This window comes from Manis javanica, chromosome 4, assembly GCF_040802235.1.
Source record: "Manis javanica isolate MJ-LG chromosome 4, MJ_LKY, whole genome shotgun sequence".
Taxonomy (NCBI): domain Eukaryota; kingdom Metazoa; phylum Chordata; class Mammalia; order Pholidota; family Manidae; genus Manis; species Manis javanica.
In genome coordinates, this window is record NC_133159.1 from 122318262 (window position 1) to 122329218 (window position 10957).

Consider the following 10957-nt stretch of genomic DNA (forward strand, 5'->3'; position numbering starts at 1 on the left):
GGCTGTGCCTCCGAGGAGAGTCAGGTTTGGGTTAGAGAAAGGTGACAGGACGGTCCCAGAAGTGAGGGCACTTTTAAATGGGATGCAAACCAGCAATAATTCTTACCCTTTAGGGAATATCTACAACATCACACACTCTGTTCCAGGTGCCCTAATACATTAGTTCTAAATTTCATGACACCCTGCAAGGTAGTTTGAGACTGAAGAGGTGAGCTGACCTGCTCACATTACACTGATGAAAGTGACAGAATCAGGATTTGAGCCCAGGTCCATGCAACTCCAAATCCCATGCTCTCTCTCCAAAACACAAAACTTTACAACAGCATCTATGTTTCAGAGCTGTAGGAAAAGTAACCAGGCAGCAGTGCAGAAAGTGATTGGGAGGAGGAAGAAAGGGAGCAGGAGAACTAGATACTAAATTGTCTGTTCTTCCTCGGAAACATTTTAACTTTCTACTAGTGTAATGGGACAATATTGGTTAACACCTCCCCTCCCAACATCCCCCCCCCGACACACACACAAACACACACACACACACACTTAAAAGGTATAGCTTCCTCCCCTGGCTAACACTTCCCCTCCCAACATACCCCCTGACACACACACACACACACACACACACACACACACACACACTTAAAAGGTATAGCTTCCTCCTCTGGTTAACACCTCCCCTCCCAACATCCCCCCCAACACACACACACACACACACACACACACAAAACCCAGGAAGCCTTGTCTTAGGCAGGTGGGGACTTTGCTTTAGTGCTGCTGAAGGGGAGCATGCAGCCTGGTTCAGCCAACGCACAGGAGCAGGGAGGGTCGGCAGCAGAGCTGGGAGGGGCAGGGGGGCTTAGGGCACCAGGGGTAGGCAGGGTTCTGAAGTGACTCTGGAGTACCTTCAGGGCACATACAAAAAGAAGGTGGCAGAGGAGTGGGTGAATGGCCTAAAGACTGTTGTTAGAGGTTTCAGAAATACAATTATTTCATTTAGAGTTTTAAAAGAGGTACCATACAAACTACAAAAGCTTTGCAGTGGAAAGTGAGTCTTCCACCTAGAAACGGTAGCATACTATACATACAATTCTGCACCTCTTAGAAAATTATTTAAATTGCAGCAAAATAAAAAAAAATTATTTAAATTGCAGCATTGTTCAGAATAGCCAAGAGCTGAAAGCAACATAAATGTCCATCCAGGGAGAAATGGATAAAGAAAATGTATACATATAATACAACATGGAATTTTATGGAGCCTTCAAAAGGAAGGGAATTCTGTCACATGGATGAATCTTGAGGACATCATGCTGAGTGAAATAAGCCAGTTACAAAAAGTTACAAATACTGCATGATTCCACTTACATGAGGTACCTAGAATGGTCAAATTCAGAGGTACAAAAAGTAGAGTGGTGGTTGCCAAAGGCTGGGGAGGTGGAAGGAGTGGTTTAGTGGGTATAGAGTTCATTCATGTGGGAGGGGGAGTTCTGGGATCTGTGGCACAGTGTATGTACATGTGGCTGATAATATTGTACCTTACACTTGGAAATTAATGGGAGAGTGAATTTTATTTTATGTGTATTTTTGATACACACACAAATTATCTTAAGGATTATTCTACATAAGTCCTTTCTTTTAATTATAGATAGCCCTTCATTCATTCACCCAGTACCCTGCTGATGAACGTTCAGTTTGTTTCCAATCTCTTTCAATGTACCAATAAAAATTCTGGAACATTTGAGGGTTTGAATTATTTTAAAATCACTTTGAATTGCCTTTGTTGATGGATACATTTCCTTTTGCAACCTTGGGATGGACCCACTGTCTGCCACATGCATGTGTAATTCCATCTCTGAACCTTTGTCCAGTCTGCTCCTCATCCCTCAAAAGTTACTTTGTTCTCAATTTATCCTTCCCTTCTTCTTATTCAGAAGCCAGTGCAACACTTGAGGCTAGTTCAGGCTCTCAGACCACCCACACAGCTCTCACCTCTGAGCCCAATGGCACTTTCCATCACCACCATACATTAGGGGATTTTACCCAAGTTTGGACTTCTGCAGGGATGATGTTCAGATGATGCCCAGCAGTCAAGCCATTTGGGCTGTTAAACATTTCCCCATCTACTGAGAAACCTAGCTTCTAGCTTCTCTAGGACCCTCAGAGCAACTCTAGCCCCTTCTGGAATTCCCCCTTCAGTAGCTTCCTGATAAAGCAGCTAAAGGGCTAACACTTGACATGGCAGGGAGCCTCCAGGAGCTGGCTCCAACACTGGGGCCAAGCCGTAGAACTACCTCCACCCCAGTCACATGGGCTTTAAGTATTTTAAGACAACTACCTCCACTCCAGTCATACGGGCTTTAAATATTTTAAGACAACTACCTCCACCCCAGTCATACGAGCTTTAAATATTTTAAATACATGAGTAATTTCATGGGTGCGATCTTGTCTTCTATTTCTTTGGTATTCCCCATAGCACCTATCACATGAAACACCACATAACCAGTACTCTGAAAACACTTTGTTCACAACTTGCAGGATCCAGGGCATTGGGCCTCCAGAAGCATGCACACTCAACTTACAGGGACGCTTACTCCCATTCCAGAAAGGTCTAAATGTCCCAAGAATCTCTCCTAAGCACCTTGCCTGAAAGTTCTCACACTCTCCAGGCTTCTGTTATGGGCTCATGGTAGCACTCCATAACCCATATCTCTGGAGAACTTCTCCCCCAGCTCCAGGCAGACCCCTCCAAACACCTGTTGGACATTTCCAACTGGACGCCCCAACTTCTTATCTTGGCGCAGGGCTGACATTTGGCACACGGTTGTGTGATGAATGAATAAGATGAAGTCAAAGCCAGCCTACCTCCCCTTCTAACTCTTCTCCAGAAGTAAACACTATAGATAGCATTTCACCTCCCTCGCCTCACTGACCTAAGAGAAATTTCCCTTTGTTAACCATTTCCTGTCTTCCCAGTACCAGTGTCCAGGAGGGATGAAGAGACACAGCCTTAAAAAGCAAGCGGTCAGGACCCACCAGGCACTCTTGGGATTTTAGCGTCCCCTCATTTCAGCTTGAACGCAGGCCAGGCCTGAAGCAAGCTTAGCCCCTAGACTTTCTCACCCTGACCTGGCTCCTACTCAAATTTCCCCCGCTCCCATTTACAGCTGCCTCACGTCTCAGGGGTCAGCTCCGTCCGGTTCCCATTCAGCCCCACCCCTCCACTCCAACTGGGACCCATCCCAACCATTCTGCTCTCCTCGGACACCCCAAACTCGGCTCCTGGCCTCACTCCGCTGGCTCCTCCCCTCCGCCCCGTCTCCTCCTCCCCGCCCCGTCTCCTCCTGCCCTCCTCCTCCCCAGTTGCTGCAGCGCGGGGCCAACACACCCTCACCTCGGAGAAGAGCGCGGACAGGTGCTCCAGAGGGGCTGCGGGCACGTCCCCGCAGAGCACCGAGCCGCGAAGGCTGTGGGGCCCGGGCGGCTCGGGCCTGGTGCGCAGGAAAAAAAGCCCCTTAGCTCGAGGAGTGCCAGAGTCCGGTCCCGCGTCCAGCCCGGGTTGCAGCGCCAGGCCCCCGGGCCCGGGCCGCACCACCAGTAGCGGCTGCGGACCCTCCGCAGCATCGCGGCCCAGGAAGGCGTGCAGCAGCCGCTCCGCCTTGGCGGTGCCCGCGCAGCGCTCCCAGGCGCCCGCAGCCGGCCGCAGGCTCTGGACCACGTAGGTCCCCAGAAGTCGCAGTCGCGGGTCGGCGCCAGCTTCGTCTTCTGCGTTCTCCTCAGCTAGCGCGGCCCGCTCCTCCGCGCTCGGCATCGCGCGGCCTCTGGCTGCCTCGGGCAGCAGCGGTTTCCCTAGCGACGGGGACGCAGCCGGGGCTCCCTCCTCCGCTCCCCTCCTATTGGGCACAGGACTCCTCGCCCCGCCCCTTCCTGTCTAATAAGGTAGGAGAGGGAAGGCTGGGGAAGGGGCGGGATCGCGTCGTTGTTGCTAGGAGACCTGCGGCTGCTCAAGTTAAGCGTGTTGCCTCTCCTATTTCAAGTGCTGGAGGGTGATGGTCCTAGGGCACTGGTTTGTAGGATGTAAGTGCTGTTAAGGGTCCTGCTAGTTAAGGTCAGATGACATTCCTTAGAGGTATCCAGACACTGAAAACATTCTGGATGTCACACCTAGTCCCCAAATGCGTACTTCAAACTTGAGAATAATGTCAAACCATAAAATAGATGTAAAGGAATTCAGTGACGTTTTTAGCTTATTTGCCACGAAAACTGAAATACTTTAGAGCAATGCTTATGTGGACACTAAGCATTGGAAGTGTGCTGGTGCGGCTGAGGAACTGAATTTTTAAATTTTAATTTTAAGTAATTTAAAATTAAATAGTCAACATGTGGTTCACAGCTCAGCCTCAGAATTTATATTACCAATTATATTTTTAAAAGGTTTTTTAGTGTCCTGCTGTGTCCGTGCCTTAAGTGTGTGCTTCATCTGACAAATGGGGACTCAGACTCTGAGATCACTTTGATTTCTGTATGCCCCCAATCAGTTCTTCTCAAATGCAGCAAAGCAGTTTTAAATGTGCAGGGTGCTCAGACCCTCCTATTCCTGCTGTATATCTGGACCTTGTCTTCAAAAAGGAATAATGTGAAACACCTTTCAAAAATTAGCATTTGCCACCTGCTGAATCCTTCTCCATGATCAGGATATAAATAACCTGGTCCTCTGCATGTAGTAAGGTGAGATGGGACAAGGAAAGATACAGCCTCGGTAGCATGAGAACTGCAGGTCTGAAAGAGCTCCCTTCTGTCCTGTCCCCTAATTATAGGCACCAACCAGAGACAGCAGCATTTCTGGGTAAAAAGAACACTTGCAATGGGCTTCAAAGGCATATTAACAGAATAAGCACTTATCAAAGGCAGCGAAGCTAACAAGAGGCCCTCAGGATATGCTATAGCTGGAAGGTAAAATGATTGATTTCATAATAACTGGGGCACAGGAAGTGCTATGATGAACAATGTTCCCATAGAAAATGAATCTGTATGTTTGTAAGAGCATTTTATCATTGCTGGATCAACAGTAGACAACCAGGAGTAAAGGAACAAAAACAAACACACTCACATGATTTTTAAGATGAATTTGATAATTGGCATTTCAAAAAAAGCATCAGGGAAAAGAAGTGTTGAGGCCTTCCTACACATACCGTAGTTGGTAGAGTTTGTATTTTGCACATAGGAAGGCATCATTTTTTTAATGCTTAGGACCTCCAAAAGTGTCAATCCTAATCATGTTTTACATAGAGAATAAAGTCAGGACCATTAACTTCCTGTAAGTCTTCCAATAAAGTTGCTATCACCCCACCATGGCCTATTTGCCCCTCATCCTCTTTGTCCCTTTGTCCCAATATACATAAAAATATAAACATGGGAACCTGTGAAGATGCCTTGAAGAGGTCTAAGAGTGAAGCCTCCTGAACACTGACAGTGCCAGCTTTTACCTTTTCCCCCCAACTATACACCTTAATCTCCATTTTAGAAAGAGATTTGGCAGCAGGGGTGTCTGTATGGGATTTACTGAAAACCCTTAATACCATCTTTATTTTGTATAATTATGATAAGGAAACAAAAAAACAAGTATATTTGCTCTTACTGTGTAACAAATCACTCCAAATAATATCTATTTAAAATAGCAGTAGACATTTATTATCTCACATAGTTTGTGATGGGTCCGAAATTTTGGAGCAGCTTATCTGGGTGGTTCTAGCTCAGGATCTCTCATAACATTGCAGATACGATGTCATCAGGGGCTGCATCATCTGAAGGTTCTGACTGGGTGTGGAGTCAGTGCTGGCTGTTGACAGGAGGTTTCAGTTTCTGAACACCTGGACCTCTCCATTGAGTGCTTGAGTGTCCTTACAACATTATGTCCAGCTTTCCTGAACCAAGTGATCTAAGAGAGAATAGGACAGAAGCCATCGTACCTCTTATGATACATTGTCATTTCTGGTGTAATCCTACTCATTATAGAGGTCCACCCCATTCACTCTAAAAGGGAACTACACTAGCACATGAATATCTGAAGACAGGAATCATTGGGGCACATCTTAGAGGCCGGCAACTACAAATGGTGTTAAGGAAGATGTTGAATTTGTGTGATTGTTCAGATGGAATTATTTCCTTTTCATAAACTAGAAATTTGGACATGCTTCCATGAGCATAACATTTTTATGTCAGATTTTTTGCTTGCAATGACCATGCACAATTCCTATTCAACACTTTTTAGTAATGATCCCTTTAAATTCTGGATAGTCATCATTGATGGGAAATTTGTTCACACAAGCCAGTAATGCAAAATGTAAAGCCTTTCACAATCATTCAAAAATTAACAGTTGGCATTATATGTACAGAACTGAGCAGCTTTCTTCCTTGACAAATGGTATGTTGAAATTTCTTGTGATGCTGTGGATATTGAATCTACATCAATGTTTCTATATCAAATATTCAAAATAGTGATAAAGGTTTAATTCAAAGAATATGCATGCATTGTTAGTCTCCTTGCTGCCATCTTGGATACCACTAAATGAAGACAGTCAGATACAAATGTGCAGACATGTTGGGTACATGTGTAGAAGGAGAGGCCAGGCTACCTGGAGCTCCAACCAGGACACATGTATACGAATATTAATTGTTCCATATTCCTGAGAGCAAATTCATGGGAAACAAACCAGTTGTTCATCAATGATAGGATGGAAAAATAATTGTGTTGTATACTACTCATAGAATAAAATACTACACAGCAGTGAAAAGGAGCAGACTGCAGCTCCACGCATCAACATGGGAGAATCTAAAAGGAATAATGCTCAACAAAAAAAGACAAGTTGCAGAGGAGTCCTTTCAGTATCTATTAGTTTTAAATTAAATGATGATATTTTGTTAGACATACATAATCTAGAGAAAACTAAGGGAATGATTATCCTAAAATTCAGATTTTGATCATTTTTCAGGTGCAGAGGGGGAAAAGAGTCATGGGATGGTGAGGGACCCACAGGGGCCCCCTTAGGTTCCTGGTGATGTTTTATTTAACCTGGCTTATGGGTTTTCATTTTATCATTCCTTTTAAACTGTGCATATATGTTATGTGCTTCTTTGCATATGTATGATATACTTCACAATTAAGAAAAGGTATGTGCCATTTCTTGTACTCTGAATGTTGTGGGACTACTCATTTCCATTACTGGGAATAAGTTAAATTATTTTTCATAGAAATGCTAACATTTTATTAGATTTATAAGAGTATACATCAAATATCTTTACATTTTTAATTGATTAAATTTCACAACTTTTATAATTCAGTCTTTTGCTAGTGGCTTGTCATTGGGTTCAGTAGACACTGTTCAACCCTTCTCTTCTTGGTTCTCTTCAACACAGATTCCTGCTTCACTGTGAAACATTCTAGACTGCTGATTTCCATGGCAATCACCCTCCTTTTGGCTTCTTCCCCTCAGTCTCTTTGACTACTCTGGTTTTACCTATCCCTTCACTATTGATGTTGCTTAAGCATCTGTCTCAGACCTGCTGGCCTTCTCGTGTTAAAATCTCTCCTTGTATGAATTTACTCATCCAAGGTAAAAATTCTTCGTTTTATGCTGGTAGCTCCCAAGTCCATATCTCCAGCCCAAAACTACATAGGTGTAACATTGTAGGGTGATATCTGTTTTCCCTTCAAGTCTCTATAGAAATTGTTCCATTGCTTTTTTGAAACTTAGTGAAGAGAAGTCTGAAGTCAGCTTGATTTTGTTCTTTGTAGGTGTCATTTGAAACTACCTGTTTGTTTGAGGCATTTGTCCCCCTCCCTTTTTGTCTCTGTGATTCTTAAAAATGTTTTAGGTTATAGCTGAACTCCCACTGAATTGATTTTTGCCTGAATTATGAGAGCCCATTCAGTTCTTGTGATGTGTTCCTTTACAGTAGGAAAGACTGATCTATAGAATCTTTGATTATTACTTATTTTCCATTTGTACTTTCTGGTCTGGTTTTCTGGTAGTGTAGATTGAGAGAATGTGCTAAAAATTATAAGTAAGGGATACATTTTGAAATACTAAGTGAGGTTTTTTATTCCTATATGTTTTGATGTTGTCCTGTGACTCTCTACTCAGTGAGGTAGTGACATTTAATGCCCTAGGGGAGTGTGGATACAGCCTAAAACAGTCCAATGAATTCCTGAACAGTTTTTAAACACATAGTAGAGACAATAAAGTGAAAGCCATGCTATTTCTGTTCTTTCATCGTAAGAACCAAGCACTTAAAAGGGAGAAAAGCATTTCTTGTACAGCTTGTCTGTTTTAATCCCAAGAGCTTGGCTTTGAATATACAGAGCATGGTCTGGAAGACTGAGAGGCTAGAATGTATATCCTAAAAGGTAGTGGGCTAGACGTGCCTAGTGACGTGATGAGCAGATTTCCCTAAGAGGAGCTAAGAACTCTTTCTAGGATGGGGAGGGGTGGGCATGCACAGTAGAGGGCAACGTGGTTAGAGCTGTAGAATTCTTGATCCTTTCTGGAGAGTCTGGGGAAGGGGGAAGACACGAAAGCTACTGGGAGAGCTTGGGTGTCCAGGAGAAGGGGACACCCGAGCCTGGCTTGCCAGGGAAGACACGGGCAACTTGAGAATGTGAAGTCCTTTTATGCAGCCTGGCCCCTGTGCTAGAGCAGCAGTGGGGGAGGGTCGGGTTTGAGGAGAGTAACCAGAAGGTGGCTTTTCAATGCTGCCTTGCCTTCACAGGCTGCAGGGACAAGGGACCTTTTTCATGGTTAGGAGGAGAACAGAAATGCTTAGAGGGCCAGCATAGGGTCAGGCTGACAAGGACACAGCAGGACCTGCATCCCCTGGAGGCCTTGGTGGATGTCTACAGGGACTGGTTACAAGGACTAACAAGATGGTGTACATCTCAGTGAGGGCGAAAGACAGACGTAGACCCGCTTCTGATGGCCAGTAGGTATAAGCTCTAGGAACTCACAACCCTCTGAGAAGAGGGTAACGGGAAGAATTCTGAATTTCCTGGAACTCAAAAGACTGGTTCCAATGGCTGATGGGGGGCAGGCGTGGATCAGCCCGGGCTTGGTCAGAGCCACTCCAAGTATTATAGAGATAAGGGGTTTACTATAACAAGTAGAACTTAGATGACTGTGGGAAGAGCTAGGAAGTGAAGGTCTAGAGGGTTGGAGCTGGAAAACGAGAGAAATTGTCACTAACAATATCGACGTGTGGCCCTCGGCTCTGTATACTCAAAGCCAAGCTCTCAGAGTTAAAACAAGCAAGCAATACAATTTAAGCCTTTTCTCCCTCTTAAGTGGGTGGCTCTTACAAGAAAATAAAAGAAATAACATGCCTTTCACACTATTGTTTCTGCCATGTGTTTAAAAAGCATATATCTTCAGAACCACAAAGCGGGAGTTCTTGGAGAGGTCTGCAAAGGCACCGAACCTGGCCACTGTGTCCTCCAAGTAAATGAGATTGACAGACAAAATAGAGGCGGCCAGTGAAATCTGAATTTCAGATAAATAACAGATACATTTTTAGTATAAGTATGCCCCAAATAGTGCATATAAGGATGTGTGGGGAAATCGGATATACTTATACTAAAAATTATTTAACTAACATACAAGTTTAACTAGATGTCCTGTAGTATTATTGGGAAATACGGCAGCTGTATCCATGAATAACAGCATGTCTTTCAATTCCCTCTTCCGAATGCCATGTGAATTCCACTCAGTGGCAAATTGTCACAAAGAATCATATAGTAAAGGAGATTCTGACAGTTCCCTCCCTGCCTTATAAAGGATGGTGGCCCCAGATTGATAACAAATAATTTAGAATAGGATCTCATGAGGCAATTTAAATTTAGATACAGGAAAACAACAATGTATTGGAAATTAACAAAGACCACCCCAGTGAGAAGAAGGAAAGGTCATTTATTCCGAGTTTGCTCTAGCAAGGGAGTCAGCCACCATCCCTTTCGTCTTGACATAGAACAAAGGCAGGCAGGGGACTGGGAGGGCTTTTTTTGTGGAACAGAGGGAAGGCTCAGGTGCCAGATTACAGGCTGCTGGCCTCTGGAAGCTGGGGGAGGGCAGCTAGTGGCCAAGCATTTTAGGTGATTGGTTAGGGGTGTGTGTTTGGTCCTAAATTGGGCCTAAATTGTTAGTGGGGGCAATAATTAAGTAAATTGCCAGTTACTAATCATATTCTGGAGGTTTTGGGCTGATTACTACAGGGGTTATTGTTCAGTGTCTTGCCTGAGGGTTTCAACCCCAGGTAAGTTCACTATGGATTCAGTGAGACCAAGAAATGACAACAGAATGTTCTTGGGGCACAAGGGTTTATACCCAGCTTTATTCTCATGATGGTAGGTTGAAAAACAGATTCACGTCTGCATCCAGTAATCTGCAGATCCATAATCCACTTCCAGTCTCCAGCTCCACCCAGTGCATTGGGCAGAGCTCTCTGTACATAGTGACTCCAGTCAGTAATAGCTTATTGCCTATGGGTGTGGAAGCATTAGGCTAGCGGTAGGCCAATTACATCATCAAGTAGTTTAGGGTAAGTGAGGATCCTGGCCATACGAACTTCCATTTTCCCCACATTTGGCTTCCTGGACTATTTGCTACAGATCATGTATCAGATTTATGCTTTTATATATGCTCTGGCCATTGTCTTTATATTCGGTCTCTAAATATATAATTATTGTGGATAAAGTGAAGGTATGCTTTTACATATGCTCTGGCCATTGTCTGTATATTCAGGCTCTAAATAGATAATTATTGTGGATAAAGTGAAGGTTCCAGTGGCCAGGATTCTCACCTGGCCCTGGTTGTCTAGCTCACTACACATGTGTGGGTAACATTTTGTTATTGACTATATAAAGAGCTCCACCCAGTGCTCTGGATGACGCGGTGGCACAGCTGCAAGGGTGCAGGAG

General features: G+C 44.3%; 1 protein-coding gene across 2 annotated transcripts in view; it reads right to left on the reverse strand.

The window, feature by feature from the left end:
- The window catches only part of LOC108387708 (dynein axonemal heavy chain 9), an 890975-nt gene extending 887103 nt beyond the window's left edge, over positions 1 to 3872 (reverse strand). For both annotated transcript variants that reach the window (XM_073234761.1, XM_073234762.1), the window contains exon 1: positions 3386 to 3872. In XM_073234761.1, the coding sequence (XP_073090862.1) occupies positions 3386 to 3802 (417 nt within the window). In that variant the 5' untranslated portion in view covers positions 3803 to 3872. The remainder of the gene's footprint in view (positions 1 to 3385) is intronic.
- Positions 3873 to 10957: the final 7085 nt, after the last annotated feature.